Source organism: Penicillium angulare (assembly GCF_028827245.1).
Source record: "Penicillium angulare strain IBT 27051 chromosome Unknown utg000001l_segment0_segment0, whole genome shotgun sequence".
Classification (NCBI taxonomy): Eukaryota; Fungi; Ascomycota; class Eurotiomycetes; order Eurotiales; family Aspergillaceae; genus Penicillium; species Penicillium angulare.
The window spans coordinates 3,284,475-3,302,561 of record NW_026623160.1 but is presented as its reverse complement, the minus strand read 5'-3'; the positions used below and the strand labels follow the sequence as shown (position 1 = coordinate 3,302,561).

At 46.1% G+C, this 18,087-nt stretch overlaps 7 protein-coding genes across 7 annotated transcripts; 4 read left to right on the top strand and 3 right to left on the bottom strand.

Annotated features, from left to right (window-relative positions):
- Window positions 1-2,454: 2,454 nt before the first annotated feature.
- Window positions 2,455-2,685, bottom strand: N7478_001164 (uncharacterized protein; the record flags this gene model as incomplete). Its single annotated transcript, XM_056917379.1, has 1 exon — window positions 2,455-2,685. The coding sequence occupies one exon, from the start codon at window positions 2,683-2,685 to the stop codon at window positions 2,455-2,457; it is 231 nt and encodes a 76-aa protein (XP_056785259.1).
- Window positions 2,686-4,112: 1,427 nt separating this feature from the next.
- On the top strand, window positions 4,113-4,859 carry N7478_001163 (uncharacterized protein; the record flags this gene model as incomplete). The annotated part of the gene is made up of 1 exon (XM_056917378.1): window positions 4,113-4,859. The coding sequence occupies one exon, from the start codon at window positions 4,113-4,115 to the stop codon at window positions 4,857-4,859; it is 747 nt and encodes a 248-aa protein (XP_056785258.1).
- A 2,383-nt stretch (window positions 4,860-7,242) lies between these two features.
- On the top strand, window positions 7,243-7,976 carry N7478_001162 (uncharacterized protein; the record flags this gene model as incomplete). The annotated part of the gene is made up of 2 exons (XM_056917377.1): window positions 7,243-7,496; window positions 7,568-7,976. Coding segments are annotated over 2 exons (663 nt in total), but the record flags the coding sequence as incomplete, so codon positions are not given.
- Window positions 7,977-9,369: 1,393 nt separating this feature from the next.
- N7478_001161 (uncharacterized protein) lies at window positions 9,370-9,649 on the top strand (the record flags this gene model as incomplete). The annotated part of the gene is made up of 2 exons (XM_056917376.1): window positions 9,370-9,463; window positions 9,564-9,649. The coding sequence occupies 2 exons, from the start codon at window positions 9,370-9,372 to the stop codon at window positions 9,647-9,649; spliced, it is 180 nt and encodes a 59-aa protein (XP_056785256.1).
- A 462-nt stretch (window positions 9,650-10,111) lies between these two features.
- Window positions 10,112-10,879, bottom strand: N7478_001160 (uncharacterized protein; the record flags this gene model as incomplete). The annotated part of the gene is made up of 1 exon (XM_056917375.1): window positions 10,112-10,879. One exon carries the CDS (start codon window positions 10,877-10,879, stop codon window positions 10,112-10,114), a length of 768 nt encoding a protein of 255 aa, XP_056785255.1.
- Window positions 10,880-12,308: 1,429 nt separating this feature from the next.
- On the top strand, window positions 12,309-14,531 carry sit1 (putative siderochrome-iron transporter Sit1; the record flags this gene model as incomplete). Its single annotated transcript, XM_056917374.1, has 9 exons — window positions 12,309-12,560; window positions 12,627-12,710; window positions 12,771-12,911; window positions 12,963-13,067; window positions 13,127-13,546; window positions 13,603-13,660; window positions 13,722-14,003; window positions 14,058-14,117; window positions 14,182-14,531. 9 exons carry the CDS (start codon window positions 12,309-12,311, stop codon window positions 14,529-14,531), a joined length of 1,752 nt encoding a protein of 583 aa, XP_056785254.1.
- Window positions 14,532-15,899: 1,368 nt separating this feature from the next.
- N7478_001158 (ammonium transporter) lies at window positions 15,900-17,683 on the bottom strand (the record flags this gene model as incomplete). Its single annotated transcript, XM_056917373.1, has 2 exons — window positions 15,900-17,141; window positions 17,237-17,683. The coding sequence occupies 2 exons, from the start codon at window positions 17,681-17,683 to the stop codon at window positions 15,900-15,902; spliced, it is 1,689 nt and encodes a 562-aa protein (XP_056785253.1).
- Between the last annotated feature and the right edge of the window lie 404 nt (window positions 17,684-18,087).

Genomic DNA, 18,087 nt, shown 5'->3' with positions numbered 1-18,087 from the left:
ACTCTTCTTGTTTCTTCATTTTTTCTCTCCCGTAGCCATCTAAGTCGCGAAATATGCCTACCACATTCTCTACTGTTTTTTCAGCAATGAAACGCGTTTACTTTAAGCCCGCCCACTCCAGGTGGATCGGACACATCATAGCCGGCGCGATGGTGTGGGTTGAATTCAAAAGGGCTCAGCCTAGAGGTGTGCCAGCTGAACGAAGCCAGCCTCTTGAGCCCCCACAAACACCTCAGGTGGTCAAAAAACCATCGTGGAGCTATTCAGTGATTGAAGAGCTGATGCTTCTTTCCTGAATGAGTTCATTGCGGGCGGATGTTACCTCAATGGACTTGCGATTAAGGCGGTTGTAGGAGTCATAGGGGCCTACATTCCGGTGGGCATCGCAGCTCGCTTGTGACGGCGGTTGCAGGAGCCATAGGGGCCTGCCTCTCGGCTGATCAGGTCCGCTGATGCCATGGCGCCTCGCTATCCATTTTTTTGCGATATAATTTGCTCTTGCTGCGTTCACAAGAAAACAAAAAAGTTGAAAATCAACAAAAACCACAAAAAAACCGGTGCCCGTGGCCGAGGGTTGGGAGGTTGGGTCGGGCCAGGGCATCTTCAAGAGATTAATGCAAGATAAGTAGCTCGAATACCTTGACCAAGATACCGTGTTGCTAACCAAGAGCATTCTCTTTGTGGCTTATCAAGATGATTTTATGATGTCTCTCCAATCTTCCCATCACGAGTTGAAGTCAGCACCCTCCTTGTCCGACACTGCGTTCCTCTCGATCCATACGGAGATCTTTCAGATTGAGTTTCAATTTTCTTCCGTCCATATCTCGCTTTCTAGGGCCACGGCGATGATGATCGGCCATATTTCTAGCTTGTTATGTGAAGATATTGTCAGTGCTGAGATCTACCAAGATAGCGCCATCATACTTATGGATGAGAGATCATAGTACCCGGTGTACCTTTTCAAGCTTCCATCGGTGTATTAGCAACATCCTGGCTGTTTTCCGGTTGATGCGGTAGGGAAAAATTCTTATGAGGCCTGTCAGAAACCCAAGAAGACCCGCCTCATGTATCCCTATATATTCAAGGAACCTGCCATGGACCGCTCAGTATTAGAATCTTCGTGCTCCTAGTTCATCGCTTGCATTTAAATGGCCTTCCTGACACCATTCAGCGCATGTGATTTGTATCACAGATTTTTTCAGAAGGACATTGACATCAGCGTCCTATTTCTGTCTCCCATGGTGAAAAATAAGAGCGCAAAGGGGGTTGGGTTTTTCTTTTCCGTGATATCTTGGACACCAGTCAGGCAAATTGACGCTTTTATCCATCTTTGTCAAGCTCCAACAATGCGGCTGTCCACTTAAAGACCGTTCATGGGACTATCTCCCTTCCACTCGGCCTTTTGACACACTGTCATTCTCTTTGCAATATCTTCTTCCTTTAAGAAACTTATTGAGTCTATAGCTTCCCCTCCCTGTCAGTCATCCTCTACTTTCAAGAGCTAATTTGTGCAGTACATACAAATCAAAATAGGTATTCTCGAGGTACCACTGGTACATCGGCTCTGAAACCCATCAAGTGATGTTTTATCGAGTTATTGCAACACGCGAATGATATCATCTGTTGTTAAAAGATAGATGCATGGGAATAGCAATGTGCTCAGCGTTGACACCAAGACACTAGCATCGCCCGGGGGGTTGTCACCGATTCCTCTAATTTAGAACAGAAAATACAAAATCTTCACCTTTCAACACTGACCTAGGGCTCATTATTAGATGTAGACGCTTTCAACAGAAATCGGTAGATCTCAAAACTCAAAAAGTTGTAGTTTGTTTCCTTAATGCTTTAGAGGGGGACGTGCTCTTTGGAGAACGGACTTCCCGCGACAGGTAACCTCCACTGGGGTTAGTGGAAGACTAAAACTGACCACTCTAAGAGTAGCTGAAGAAGAGAAGCGAATATCTGGGTTACTATACTAGCTAAGATACACCTTTACATACAGAAAATGTGCTTAGCCATACCGCTGCCTCTCACTACAGTATATAATATCGCACCTTTTTTCTTGCCCGAGGTGACGGTCTAAAATTTGACAAATAAGTATTCTACATAGGAAGTGGACACTGCCAGACCATCAGATAATTCAATTCAATGACTGCAAACTGTAACTCAGTCTTGGGTATATGGAAAAAATTATAGATACTATAATACAATTTTGATGCCAGATTTAGCAACACATAGCAATAATCAACCATGAGTCATGGAGACAAACTCACACCCTGCACGTTGCCTTTGCACTCGATTCAACATTCACAAGTCGAAAAAAAAAGAGGTGCAACTATTGTCTGGTTTGTAAAGCTGCATTCTTGGCAGTTGATCAGCCACGAGACACCGTGACGCAACCTGTTCGGAATCTTTTTTTTTTCGCGATTCATTTGATCGAATATAAACTTCTCTTCAGCGTGATCCAGTAGTCGAATGCGACTCTGCTGGTGATGTAGGTGGATATTTTTTGTCTCCAGTAGCCTTGTTGCTAAGTTTCAATTGAGCTAATTCTTGTTCGAGGAGATTCACTCTCCGGCCTCGTTCATTATAATCGTTGAGAAATTTCCACTTCCAAGAAAGTGCAGCGAAATTTAACACGACGGTTCCAACTTGCAACCAGATTGGGGGAGGGGGAATCGGCATGTTGAAGTTTTTGAGATAAAGCAGCTTTCAGTTTGTAAAGAAAATCCGTTGTAAAAGTCAGTGGAGTAGAGTCCTGGAGATTATGCAAATACTGGAAAACTTCTCAAGAAAAATGGATATATCAACTAAAAGCTTGAAAATAATACTAAGCTAAATTCGTTATCGGATATCAGTCACGGCAGAGTTCGAACCATAAACATGGCGTTTGGCCGTCCAAAATAGTACTAGTCAGGTCTCTCAGCGGATTGCGCCCGCCCGTTAGGGACCGGTCTGGTCTTTTTGGGACCGGCGACTTTAAAAGTCATATACATCCCAAATTTTTGGTAGAATCATCCGCTAGAGTTTGCTGGATGATTTCCCAATTTGGTTTAGCACTTCTGCATGATCTTTGTTGTATGTATCCCCATTTTTGGTGATGACATTACGCACCCAAGGCCCTAGGGGTTTGAATGAAGCCTTAAAAGGTAAAGCTCACATAACAAGGCTATATGTGTATGCAATAGGGTCGACTATGGTAGGCTCTCCAGTATCTGACAGACCAGCTTCGATATCAAATGACTATAGTAACTGAGTGATAATGATCTACAATATATTACGAGCAAGATATCGCCCAGGGTAGGCTCGCCTACCGAAATAAGCTCTACTCTTTCTTGTCCGATATAACAATAACTATATAGACTAGGAATAGCCCATGATGCATTTTTGGTCTAGCGGTATTTTGCCCCCATTTCTGAGTCGAAATTCTTAAGCTTAAGAAGGATAAGCTAGATCAGCAACTTTATAGTATAATCTCTTTAGCTATCTAAACCCTATTAAGTACTCATTATATCCTAGCACATATTCTCTAAGTCAAGGATACCCCATACACAATAAACAGGAATAAGATCAAAAATCTTGTCAGAGATATTACCAACAGGTGACTAGGCACGGTTAGGGCCATGGTAATTCACGGGTAGTGCTTGGATGAGTATAAACAATACTTTGGACTACCTGCTGTGAAGACAAGGTCAAATTTGCAGTTAGTGAGAGCCACACGGTCGAACTTTGAAATCGCTCTTCAATGTTGTCGTACTCTTGATTGTCCAGTGAATGAAAGGCTGTACCATCACGGGTCTAGGGGCCTAGTTGCCTGTAATCCGAATTGAGAAGGTACGTTGGAGACACGGCTGCCTAGGTGAGCTTCCTTCTAGTGGAAGTGGGCAGATGGCACGATGCGTAGTGAGTTGTATTGCACAGGGAGGAAGCTATGAGAAGCACTCTTACTAGGCTAGTTTGCAAATACCTTCAAACTCCCCTCCTCGATAAGTCCCTCTCCTCAACGCCACGCTCAGCCTTACAGCATTTCCCCCACAACAGTCGACCGAGACCCCCAATTTCGATTTTCTCTTCGGATTTTTCCTCTCGCTCTCATCCAAGCACGAGCTACGATGAGCAATCCGGACGTCCCGGCGTGTCGAGATGAGTGGAAGTCTCAAGTCGCGACAGCTTTTCCGAGAGAAGGACGCCCTCCCATTCCAAGTAGAATCAATTGGCATGGTGGATCAAATATGAGCCATGTGCAGTTCCTGTCGCTGAGAGGCATCTGGCCCACTCTCGTGTCCGGCAGTGAGTTTGCAAGGGAGTTTGAGACAGAGCTTCGCAGAGAGTTGGATACTGCTAGAAATTGGTTAGATTTGTTTCCACCATTCCGGGCCTATCTGGAATGTGTCAGGAACAATCAATCAACAACGTTCTGGAGTCCCGAGGCACCAGGAACCTCCGAGACAGCCCTCAGTCTGGGCATTATGCAGCTAGCTCGATCACGACAGAGTGGGCTGTTCAAAGCCATATCAGATGGAGTCGCAGATGAGGAGATGGTTATATCATCCCTCATCTCTTTCTTGGATGGAATCACGGTCCTCTGTCCCCATGTCCGTTGCGGATGGTCAGCGAGACGGCAATCCATCACGGGGGACTTCGGCGCCCAGAAGCTTAAGGTATTTGTCGATGGGCTACTTGTAGCCCGGGATGGCACGCCGAAGGTTTTGTTAGAGGCAAAGAGACGCTGTCGTCAGTATTGTGAGCCCAAAGTATGCTTGCAAGAAACTGGGGAGTTCGTGGCTTTTCTCAAAAGTACCACGACTCCAATTTCTCATGATAGGCATTTCTTCCTGTTAAGCCAAAATCAAGGTTAATGCTTTGTCATAGCCTTTTCTTTTGATGAGGCCTATGTCAAGTATATTCGTCAGAGCACGGTACCAGGCCCAGACGACGGCTTTGTTACAGCGAAGAGGTATGGTCCATACCACTCGAACAATCATGAGGAGGTCAAATTATTTGCACGCATTGCTTTGGCCATCACAATTCGAAGTTGCCCGCCTCCTGACCAGTCACAATCCGGCCCGATTGTTTCCTCACAAGCGTGATGGCCCGCTGGTTAAAATTAGACCGTCCCAGGACGACCCTGGCTAAAAAATGTCCGAAAAAAGTCAGTTCGGCACCCCAGTCGACGACCCCGTTTAAGCATCATTCGTCGTGTCATGTCATTCGTCGTGTCATGTCATTCACGCCGACGCCCCTGATTAAATATCTGTTGTTGGTGTTTGCCAATGACAACCCTGCTTCAATACTGTCTGTCTGCTCGTGCTCGCCAGCGCTCCTGGTTCAATATTGGTTGTTGGTAATGACAACCCTGGTTCAATATTCCGTGTGTATTCGCTGTCGCCGTCGCCGTGGCCGACTTGCCTGGTGTAATATTGTCTGCTTGCGCCCGAGGAGAACCCCGGTTTGCCCTTGCCCAAGGGCTCGTTTTGCCATGATACCCCGCCAAAGGCCCTGGCTGAGGAAACTGCTGGGCATGATTCAGTGGGCCGTTTTTTTTAACCTGCCCATCCTAGCGACGTCCCTCTTGATGCTCCACTATGCCAGCGACAACGCCGGCTGGACAAGTTTTGACTCATATGGAGAACAAATTTGTTGAAGCTTATCCATTCTAGCAATGGATTGCTAACAATGAAGTGACGTTCAAGGGGCGAAGAATCCACCTCTCTCGCTTTCGACATTTCATCATCCCTTTCCCCTGAAATTGACAAGTTGACGCTGCCCTTCCACATAAGGATTACCACATTGTTCTCGTTGGCCGATTTCAATGCCAGAAATCGTGGGATCAGCTATTCAGTTCATGGCTTGAATTCTTTCCTCAATGCAATGGTGGATCCCAGACACAAACACATTGATCGAACTGTCCGCCAGATCCGGTTTGTCAACTGCTTTTTGAGGATTGTCGCGTGTCGAAATCGTTGCAAAAAGCTTCTTGGCACTGACGGCAGGTGGCATAGCACAATCCTCTGGATTCGGCCTTTTCCAATACGTTCGAGTCAAATTGGATACCCCAACACCGCATTTCCCACCTGCCTAAACCAAGGGCCTTTTTCAACCTTCTGATCCACGCTCGGAATGAGCCACAAGAACGACACTGAGAAGACAATACCTACTGGGTAATCACTCGACATAGCCGTTGGAGGCATCACCCCGAATCAAAATCCGGAAGACTCCAACGAAAGCCAGCTCCAATTGTCAAGAACATCATGCGGCAACCTCTCAACCTTCTTTCACGTGGGAGACGGGTATAGGGATGAACACAGAGGAAGAGCGGATGCCTGGATGCTGCCCATGTGGTGGGTATGGTAGAATAGAAATGCGGGGAGCCCCTCAGGCGAAACAAATACTAAGGCCAAGCCGGCATGCACGTGTACATCGGTAACCTTTCCAAGGTTTGCCATACGTCGGTCAGTCAGTAGTGTATTGGGTGACCACATGCGAAATCTGCTGTATCATTTTTTCTTTTTTTTGTGCTTTGTCTTTGTCTTTGTTTTATTTTTAGTAATGCCCTTTTCACTACCCGACATGTAATTAAGGGCCGTCAAACCAAGCGCCCTGAACGCCACCAAATTGCTCCACAATTTCCTGCGCGTCCGAAGCGCCGACGCGACTTTTCCCTCCCCTCTAGGCCTGTTCGAATACGAAGTACACATACGCGATTGTGTAATTACCCAGACTGCAGAAAACAGTATATTTTTTGACTTTGTCAGACTTTTTATATAGGACTTCTCAATATTCAAGTCTAAAATAGCGACATGAGTTCAATCGCCGAGCTATTGCCAGCGGCCTCTAAGCCAATGCGGCAAAGATCCGCTTCCAGCCCGCTCGCCCAACGATCCAGGCGCTTCGAGATGCATAGTATGATGGCCCCAGCAGTTGCGAAAGGGAATGTCGGTTAAAGAGTCGATGCGACTGGTTGATTTCCAGAGTTGCATACAATTAGTTATCCCCCTTGTTCCAAGTCGCAAATTGCCAACATAAATTGTAATTTTTTTTTTCACCTGCTAATTCTTCTGTCGCGCGCTCTTAAGAGCCGCAATATCCGGATGTTTTATACTTTGCGACCGCGAGAACACAGATTCATGGCCCTCAGTACACTTAATTCTTTTGTCACAATTCTCTCTCATCTGATAAACAGGTCATGGATGGACTTCAACTGAGAGAATCGCAAGAAAAATTCAGAAATGATGACCCAGGCACCAGGTAGTGTCCTATTCCGATAGAGAAGTCAGCCAGAATCAACACCCAATTTACGTCTCCGGGCCACACAGACCCAACATCAGAGCTGAAGATGAACAAAAGTCCCCGAGGACGATATGTGGATTAAAGCCGATGGTCTTTTGGACACTCTTTGGTATCACCCTGTTGATAATCATTGGAGCCGCGGTTGGTGGAGGAGTAGGGGGAACACTCGCGAATCGGCATACTACTGAGTCTTCAACGATATCAAGGTCACTTATTAGTCTCTCGAAAGGATGTAACAATTATACCATATCTGACAATATATCATCATCATCTTTAGCTCTTCTTCTGCATCTTCCCATACCTCTTCAGTATCGACTACGACAACTCATACTACATCTACTACTAGTTCTGCCCCTGTCACATCGGGTACGACTGGAATAGCCTCAAGTCCTTGCCCGGGGGAAAACTTGACTACAGTTACCGGATCTGATGGCTCTATATTTACCCTTCTATGCGCCGTAGATTGGCCTGGGGGCGAGCGGGCTTCATCTGGGATCGGGAATGTTGAAGATCTTACTCGTATCACTCGCTATACACTCCAATCTTGTATTTCAGATTTTGTCGCTTGGAACAAAGACAGCTCAAACGATAATTCCAAATGCGAAGTTGTTATCTATGAAGCCAATCTGACAGAGGCATATGGTGGCGGACAGGATGGGAGGATAGACTCGGTTGCAATAGACGCGATAGTATGTATATTTACCTATGCGTAATGCAGAATACTACTCTTCTTTTTCTTCCTTTCCACTTCTCTTTTTTCACTTTTTCTTTTTCTTTTTCTTTGTATGCGACTTCGTTGCCTTTATCATCACTATTGAAATGCCAGCCAAAACAGACCGGCATTCTAGTTAGTATACAATTTAACAAGACTTTCCTTTACTCAATGCCCATTATGAACGGTCTTTAAGGCCGTGGAAACTTAATGAAAGCATGCTTGAATTCCGAGATTATGGGATCCGTGAAATTTGAGGAATGAGTTCTCGCCGATGAATTTGAAATACTTGTGAAAATGGGCGGCGGGTTCAGCTCGTTATTTCTTTCTCTTTCACTGCTCTCCCCTCTTCTCAAGACCCACACAGGCATAAATACGTCATCTGCTATTGTATCTAATCTGATCATTTGTTCAACTCCGGCCGAACCTATTGTTTTTGCCGATCTATTGCCTCCACTAGGGCTCCCCACTGTTATTAGCCACCACACCGTACTTTCGAGATCTCGCAGTGAGATGAGCTCATCAAGAGTGGCTCAGCTGTCGCTCTGGAAGGCAGCGCCGACTGGTATTCTCACTGCAAACACATTGCGCAGGCACTCAAGAAAGCTGTCAAAAATTTGTCTGCTTAGAAAGGTATACAAGCTTCGAAGATTCGTCTCAATAGTCCGCACTAAGTATAACAGGTAAGCACCCTCTGAGCGGGAGTATAGAGGAGGGGTGCGCGACTAACTATAAAACTTCGAGATGTGGCGAAGTGCACGAGATCCTATAGGAGATCTCCTGATAAGAGTGTCATTTACATTGGATGTACTGAAAATTCGAAACCTGCTATTGATAAAGCCTGTTACCAACCTATCAAGGCCTCCTGTCTTTTCTCTGTGATCAAGTTGTGATATAACACGGGCTGGATATTCAAGTGAAGAATATTCAACTGTAATAAGCAAAGTATAACTTTTATTGTTATACCTTCTTTGGAGTGTACAAGCATAAATTTTAGTGAGTTAGGGGCGGCCCCGGGGGCCGCCCCTTTAAGCATCTGCCAAGTTTTCTTCACCGTTTTTGAACCTGATCTACGCTTTTGATTAACCGCAGCACTCTGCACCCCACCAAAAAGTGGAGCAATTTGGGGGCAGATAACTTTAGATTCAATCAGATAAAATCCCACAATGTCCGTGGAGGTTGCGAGATGGGTCAACTAGATCCTTTATGAATCCTTTCGGCCTTCGGCAAGTTTGGGATTATTCGAGAAACACAACTACACAATTTCCTATGGAGAGGAAAAGGTATAAATAGTGATCAATACCCCTTGTCCTTTTCATATTCGATATTCTTAACAATTCAGATCAATCTCTCCATCTATCATCAATATGAAGTTCTTCTCCATCGCCATTGCTGCTATCTTCGCCATCGGTGTTACCGCTGGCCCGGCCAACTCTGGTTTTGAAAAGCGGTGCCTTGCCGGTATGTTTGATCATTTCTAGTCTTTTTACCTGTTTTTTTAGTGGCACTAGTTGCCAATCTGGAGGAATGAGAACTAATCAATGTTTTCATGGAAATATAGAGGGTACCACCTGTGCTTCCGGTACTGCATGCTGTAGCGGTGCCTGCAGCAGCACTGGCAGCACTCCTGGCACTTGCATGCCCTAAACTTCTCCACTTACGAGCTTAAAACTTGGTATGTTCTAAGATCTTCCATGTATATGGCCTAATTATTGACTCAAAATATAGGAAGGACTTTTAATCAACGCCTACAGCATCTGAAGAGTATGTCGCTGAAGAAGTCATTCAATGTTTCATTCAAGACGGGATTAGTGCTCTGAGCTGTTTTGCATTCTGTACCAGCGTGTCTCAGATTTATCCTATTAGTGGCGATCACCAAATTATTCTTTCTAAAATTTTCAACATATGCTTCCATTCCCGACGTCTAGATAAACGTGAAATATGACTTTAAAAACAGTAAATTTCAAGAGCAAATGTATTGGCACTTTAGACTTAATTGTCCGCCCTTCAAAGGCTGCATCAAGCCTTTCTCTTAAATCACTAGAAATCTTGCACGAGTCTTCCCTTCTCTTCTCCTGGAAATCACGTAGCTTCTTCCTCTTGGTAAGCTCACAATCGATCGGCTGTCGACGAATTAGATAACCAGTATTGAGAGCCCCACAAGGCAAGCCATATCCGCTCCATGAAGAAACCCACTTCCGGGTTCACAGCTCCCTTCCCTGTGACGGTATACTGATCTAAACAATTCTTATACAGCTCTTTAGGGTGCTGCAGAATCGCTTCCCGTCTCACTGCAAAAATAGCACCATGCAACACCTTCACTGCAGCAGGATGCTGTACCCCGAAGATGGTTTTCCAGAAAGTCGCCATGTCATACGGAGCATATGTTAGGGACTTCAGCTGATTGGCCGTGATCCAATACGATTCCTCTGGAGAAGACCAATTGATCTTGCTCCACTGTGCCAGGTCGTGGAGAAGATTGTGATTATAGATTGTCACAGGATCGTACTCGGGTTCGGGCTTCTGGAGAGCCTTCTCGACCATTTGCTGGGTAGTGTTTGTTTCTGGACCGATCATATCGAAAGGGTCTGCCTGGGAGAAAATCACGATGGGCTGGAGCGAATCATACTGATTGTAAATATGGTGGCAGTATGTTTGACCTTCTCGACCTTCGTTTGGTAGTTGTTCGTAAAGTCTGAATGAATCGTGCGATACATTATCGCTGGCTTGACTGATATTTGATTTAACGTAGAGATATGTGTTGGATGCCACTTCAGCCCATGGGTCAAGGGGTTCATTGTATCTGGCGACTACCAAGCCTAATTGATCGGGAGTTGGAAGCCATGATGGTCCAGATTGTAAACTGAGGCCGGGCATCTCGGGCCTGTCCTGTAGTAGTAAAGGGATAATTATGGGTAAAATAGAATACTAAAAACCCAGAATTAGTAGAAATGAGAAAGTTGCTTTCTATAAATGTTGCTATATTCAATATGCCGACTTTTTTGACGGGAAAAATGCTTATTCGAAGATCTCTGACGACCACATTCTTCATGCCCCCTTGCAGCACGACGATTGAAAGCCTGAGAATCTCCCACTTTGATGTGTAGAGGGGATTTCATTCACCAAATCATATTAGTTGGATGCTTTCTTGGGGGGAATGTTAACACGCTGGAGATATTTGGCTCATATTACCACAAGGCGATTTCAGGTGCAGACTGTAAAGCCTTGAATGTCTGCCGATCACCACTATGCAACTGGTGGCACAATAAGTAAGGAGTGCAGATCTCAGTATCCCATTTGCATTATATTGGAACATTTAATTCAATGGTTCGAGTCCCGCTACTTTGCTTTTTCAAGGAGCAGATCAACTGCCAGAAACATAGGAACAAGAAAAACAGCCAATTATTCTGCTTATTACCTATTTAAGCTTGACAGATTTGCATGTCGCTGTGGTGCCATGGACTGTGCGCTTGGCTTTCCAAGAAACCAATCATCTGATAAGAACCACGAGGTGAAGGGTTGCCTGACAAAACTCATCCCGGCTATGAACAGAAGATGTACTTTCGAAGCCGAAAATGTTCTGGACGGTGGGTCCGATGCACATGGCGGGTGAGATTGTTCCACCCATCGAGCTATTTGAACAGAAAGAAGCCTGAAGACATAAGTAAACAACGTGGTCCTCGAATCCGACCGGGGGGAAGCTTCAAAAAGTCGTCTGTCACGCGCCCGCCATTTTAGGCTCTTGGAAAAGAAAGGTGGGCAGATCCGGCATTAGCGACAGTGGAGTGGTGCAGGTCCGTCCGGATCGCAGTGGGATCGCATTGTCGCGTGGCGTGAAAAAACTAAATTCACTTCGGTGACCGGCTATCTCTGACAGTTACGGCTTCATCAGCCCCACATTAATCTAGACCTATCCAACATATTCCTTACGACCCGAGGACTTAAGTTGGAAATTTGAAAATGTTTCACTCTGGTGCTTCTCGCGAGGAAAAACCCCCTATGAAGAACGCTTGGACCGGCTCATTGGCTACAATACGACCACCGAGCCGTTAGCGCCCAGGGAAAGTCACATCGGGTGCGCCTATTGGACCCTTGAGACCCTGGAGAGTGGGCCCGAGGGGAATTTTCATCAGATAACAAGATGGTTTTGTGGCTGATGACTAGGTTAGTGCACGCCTTTTTGAATATACTTTTTTGGTCGGGCTTGGCTGGACAAAACGAAATTGAAAATGAAATAAAAGGTGAAAGTACGCACCTTCGGTTGATTTAGGATTCTTCTTTTCTCATTTCGCGTCCAGAGGTCATAATGTCCGACTTAACGACTAACCAAGGTGGCAGACAGCTGGAGAGAGAGGTGTCGGAGAAAACAGCAAACTTTACTTCTGGGACCGCGCCAGATTATGAAGCTCCACTACTAGGTGATGGGAGTCCGGGTGTTCGACGCATTGAGATTTTAGCCTCGCATTTTGGTCTGTGGGACCGGGTCTTCCTCTTTGCGAGTCTCTTTCTTGTTGCCTACGTTTATGGTCTAGATGGAACGGTTCGCTATACTTACCAGGTAAATATGGAATCCAATTGAGAATAATCAACCCTTTTGAATGACCCGTTACTCATATCTGTATAGCCATATGCAACCCAGAGTTATGGTCAACACAGCTTACTCGCGACCGTTAATGTCCTACGCGCAGTCATTGCAGCGGCTGCTCAGGTATGCATATTCACTCCATATTAATATCAGAAATGAAACTCAACTTATTCTTGCTTCCAGCCAACCGCGGCAAAAATTGCAGATGTATTCGGCAGAGTCGAGCTGATTATCATTTCAATCATATTCTATACTATTGGTACTATTGTTGAAACGTTCGCAAAGAGCGTCGAGGCATTCGCGGCTGGCGCTGTGATTTACCAGGTAATCCCCAGTGACCCCCAGACATACAAACTTCTTCTAACAAAATCATAGATTGGCTATACTTGTATCATGCTCCTTGTTGAGGTGCTGATTGCCGATGTCACATCCACTCGATCTCGGCTTCTCTTCTCCTACATTCCTGCTCTACCATTCATCGTGAGTAAACTGGCCCAGCTAACCTCTACTGCATCTCTAACGTATATTTCTTCTCGCAGATCAACACTTGGATCAGTGGGAACTTAACCGCTGCCGTACTTCGCGTCACAAGCTGGAGATGGGGCGTCGGAATGTTTGCTATAATATATCCCGTCTCTACTATCCCATTGATCACTGTGCTCTGGGTTGTTCACCGTCGCGCCAAGGCATCTGGTCAGCTGGAGTCGTTCAAAAGTTCCTTCGAACTAATGGGCGCTCGACGATTGACAGTAGAGCTATTTTGGCACTTGGATGTCGTGGGCATCATCTTGATGATTGGAGTTTTTGCATGCATCCTTGTGCCATTTACTCTTGCTGGTGGAGTGACTGCGCAGTGGAAAACAGCAAAGGTAATCGCGCCGCTCGTGATCGGTGTTCTCCTTATCCCTGTCTGGATGTACTGGGAGAGAACATGCAAACATCCCATGCTCCCATTCAAAGTAAGCACAAATGATTCAGTAAGAATGGACCAAGTTTAAAAGCTAACAATTTATAGCATTTGAAAAACCGTGGTGTTTGGGGTGCACTTGGTATCGCTGTGATGCTTAACACTGGTATGAGCACCACTCGACAAAGTTGCTTGGCAATTTATACTGACAATTGACATTTTTTCAGCATGGTATCTACAGGGCGACTTCCTCTACACCGTGCTCTACGTCAGCTTCGGCGAGTCTGTTCTGAGTGCAACCCGCATCAGTTCCCTTTACAGTTTCACATCAGTTATTACCGGTGTCATACTCGGTTTTATTGTCTTCCGAGTTCGCCAACTCAAGCCGTTTATCGTCACTGGCACCGTTCTATTTATGGTGGCCTTTGGTATTCTGATTTACTTCCGGGGCGGAACAGGAGGCTCAAGCCACTCCGGTGTGATTGGAGGACAGATTTTACTTGGAATTGGTAAGATCGCTTCCAAACACTCGTTAAATGAGATTTTGCTAACGCGCCGAAAAGCTGGAGGTATGTTCTCTTACCCTGCACAGGCTAGTATTCAAGCTGTCAGCAAACATGAACGTGAGTTTCCTAGTAAACCCTAAAGATTAAAATCAAACCTTTTCAGCTACTAATTAATCCAAAGATCTTGCCGTTGTCACTGGAATCTACCTTGCATCCTACAATATTGGCAGCGCCCTTGGAAATACCATTTCAGGCGCTATCTGGACTCAGGTACTTCCTTCGGAGTTGACCAAAAGACTCGGCAATGAGACACTCGCTGCCCAGGTTTATGCAGAGCCATTGGCATTTGCAGCCGTGACTCCGGTTGGAACTGCGGATCGAGATAATGTTATTATGGCGTACCAAGAGACCCAGAGGCTGCTTTGCATTACTGGGCTGTGTCTGACTATACCGTTGATTGCGTTTGCGCTCTGCATTCGCAACCCCAAGCTCACGAAAGAGCAGTCTCTCGCCAAGGAAGAAGATGATTAGGCATTCTTCTTCGTGATCGCTTAGTACGATGCTCAGAACTTGGGGGTTTCTGCCATTACATGTTCAGCGGAAAACAAGCATGCTTTAGGTCCCATCAGGAAAATTTGTGATCTTAACATCTCTGTTCGAAATGTACCATATGTGCTTTTTAATTAAGGGCCCTGGCGAAAGGTGTAGTCAAAGTCCTCTTCTCACCCTAATCCTACGGTCATATTGACACTCTGATCTTAGATGAGTACATGTTGTTGAAGAGACACGGGAACGTGGTGGAGCGGGAAGAAAATAACTCATATAGCTATCTGGAGAGAGAGATACAGGAGGAAGACAAGGCAAGCGAGACCTGTCACATGGTCATATGGAGATAACGCTATCCCATCAGTTGTGCAGCGTTGAGTGCCAGAGCATTTGCGCTTGCGGATTTAGCAGCAAATGCAAGCTGTGCGGGTACGATCTCGTTTCTTTGCTCCTGCTCCTAGCATTACGCGAGGCCACGGCAATATTGGTTGGAGTGCGGATTCGAACTTGGGAAATAGCCATGAATAATCAATAAAAGTCATATGATCTGGGTGTTGAAGCGTGAATGTCTGTCTGGTCAGGTGACCAATGGACGGATTGTGAAGGCATTTGATATGTCCCGCGGAACATGTATCCATCCGGGGTCGATATTCTTCCTGCACCGTGACCAAGTATATGTATCATGTCCCTACGAGCCTAAATTGCGCTCCTCATAAATAGATTACAATAGAGGTGGATATACGTAGTATAAAAAGGATAAATCAAGATTGTCTATATTGCAAACAAGGTATCTTCAGAATTCCGCACAACGTAAAACCTCGCATTAGGCTGAAAAACAAAAGTCAAAAGATATATGCATGAGTCCATTTTAATCCCAATAGGAGATATAGGAGATATAAAAGCGGATTGGAAATAACAACGCCAGTCCGAGCCGGAGATAAACGCCAGGCCAGAAGGAAGGAGGAATAATAATCACTTTTCCCGTTGAAACCAAGCCTTAATGTCAACAATGAGGAAGAAGATGTATGTCGGTTGTCGAAGAGGGAGGTATCGGATATGATGTTGGTCGAGGTGTATGTTGAGTTGAGGTAGGTGATGAGGTTGAGGCGGTTATAGATGGGATTTCGAGGTATCGGTGATAGGATCAAGTTGAAAAACATAACAGAAAATAAACAAGTAAGAGCCCCAGGCTTTTATCGAGAAAGGAACAGAAACACGCTCAGTGGGATATCAAACAGATGCGAATCGGGAAATGAGAAGAAAAATGGCTGTAAAGATGAGGAGGTGGATCGTGGTGAGTTGGGGATGAGGACGAGGAATAAGGCGAGAGAGAGAAGAGACGGTATGTCACGCTTATGCGTCTTCTGTCTTCTCGTTGACGGGTCGGAGCATGTAAGGTTGCTCACTGGGTGGGATGGCATCGGCTGGGTGCTGTTCGGCGACTTGTCGAGGTCCCGGGGTGACCTTAATTTCCTGAATAGCCTCAACCTCACTACCACCGCGGCTGCTCTGACTGATCTCTCCATTTGGTGGCTGTCCCTCAATCATCTCACTGTGCTCGCCAATGCCATACCGGTGCGCATCAGGGATATGGTGACCGTCTTCGAGCTGGTCCTTTTGCTGAGGGGTCCAGGCAAGGTAATCACGACGAACCTCAACGTAGTCGTAGGCAAACTCTCCAAGCTGGTCATCATCCATACCGAGTAATTCGGCTTCCTCTGAAGCACGCAGGTTAAGGCCTGGGATGGCGTTGATGGCGAGAGCGATCAGGGCGGACATAATGAACGAGTAAGAGGCAGTGGCGACAATATAAGCGATTTGAATGTAGAGTTGCTTCCAGTTGTGAATAACCCAACCACCAACACCAGTACCAGTGTTAACACCATCAAGACCAACAATAGAGTCGTCACCGAAGAAAGCATTGAAGAGAAGACCGACGATACCAGCGATACCGTGCTCAGCCAACACATCCATAGAGTCGTCAATGCGGATCCAGAACTTAATCTTAGTCGAATAATTGCACACGATACCAGTCACCACACCGAGAATCACACTAGCCCATGGACTAATGAAACCCGAGGCAGGAGTCGCAGCTACGAGTCCGGAAATGGTACCAGAACACCAACCGACCATAGACCACTTACGGGCTAAACGCCAATCGAGCAGAACCCAAGTGATGGCTCCGAAAGCAGCAGTCAGGTTGGTATTCCAGGAAGCCATGGTCGCGCGCAGGTTAGCACCGAATGCCGAGCCACCGTTGAATCCAAGCCATCCGAACCAAAGGAAGACCGTGCCGAGGAGAATGAGCGAAACGTTGTGAGGGCGGAAGTTGAGCATCATGCGTTCTTGTCGGCGACCGAGAACCATGGAATAGGCGAGAGCAGTAAAACCGGAACCAATTTCGACGGGGCCACCACCAGCGTAATCCATCACACCATACTTATAAGCCCATCCGTTCGAGTTCCAAGCCCAGCAGGCCAGAGGGCAATAGACGATAGTTGCCCAGACAAAGGTAAAGACCATAGCCGGAAGAAGCCGACCGCGCTCCGCCACGGCGCCCATGACGATAGCAGCAGTAACAGCGCAGAATTGCATCTATAAATAAGAAAAAGAAAAAAATGTAAATAAACTGGCCAGTCGAATGAAGGGAAAAAAAGCTATGCGGGGTTTCGCATCATATCATAACATACCTCGTAGAAAGCGAAAAGAATATCCGGAATTAAAGGCGAACCAGGGCTAGGAGCCGCCAGAGTCTTCATCATTCCAAAGTTGCGTAAATTGCCAATATAACCATTTGTTGCGGTCGGGGAAAAAGCCAAGGAGTAACCCCAGAAATACCATTGAAAAGTAATAACGGACATAGAAGCCATACACGCCCAAATCATACTCAGAGCAGACTTTCGGCGAGCCAGGCCTGAATATAGGAAGCCCAGACCGGGCACCATGACCAGCACCATCGCGGAGGCCACAATAATATAGGCCTGATCACCAGATTGGAACCATTTGTTGAGGTTTTCGGCGCGAGAGTTTCCACCCAGGGCCTCGTTGGTGGTTAGTGAGTAGTCAGAAGGGGCACCGACCCAGTTGTAGGAGGCGTATTCGGGAGCATAGTCTGATTTCCCGTTGAAGGTCGACATGATGAAGATGAAGAGGATGAAGAGGTCGTAATTGAACTCCGAAGAGCTCGTCGACTAAAGAAACAATGTACTGCGATGTGGGTGATTGTGGTATGTAGGTAGTTTGTATTGTTGGTGGTTTTTTCAAGGAAGAAAAAATAAAAAGGTTGGCGTGAGAAAGGAAGAAATGCTGCGGGATGGGGGAATTGGCGCAGACACAGGTCAGATTCCCAAGGTCAGTCTGGTCGTGTGGAGAAGAATGGAAGAAAAGAGTCGCCACGGGGGGAAAGTCGCGAGGGAAATATAAAAGAATTCTGGAAACTGGCTGAACGTTGCGGAGTCCCGATAAAAGCGGATCGACACCGAGGGTCCACCAGGGCCTGAAATCGGATCCCCAAGAATGAGTCCGTATGAGGCCACTAAGA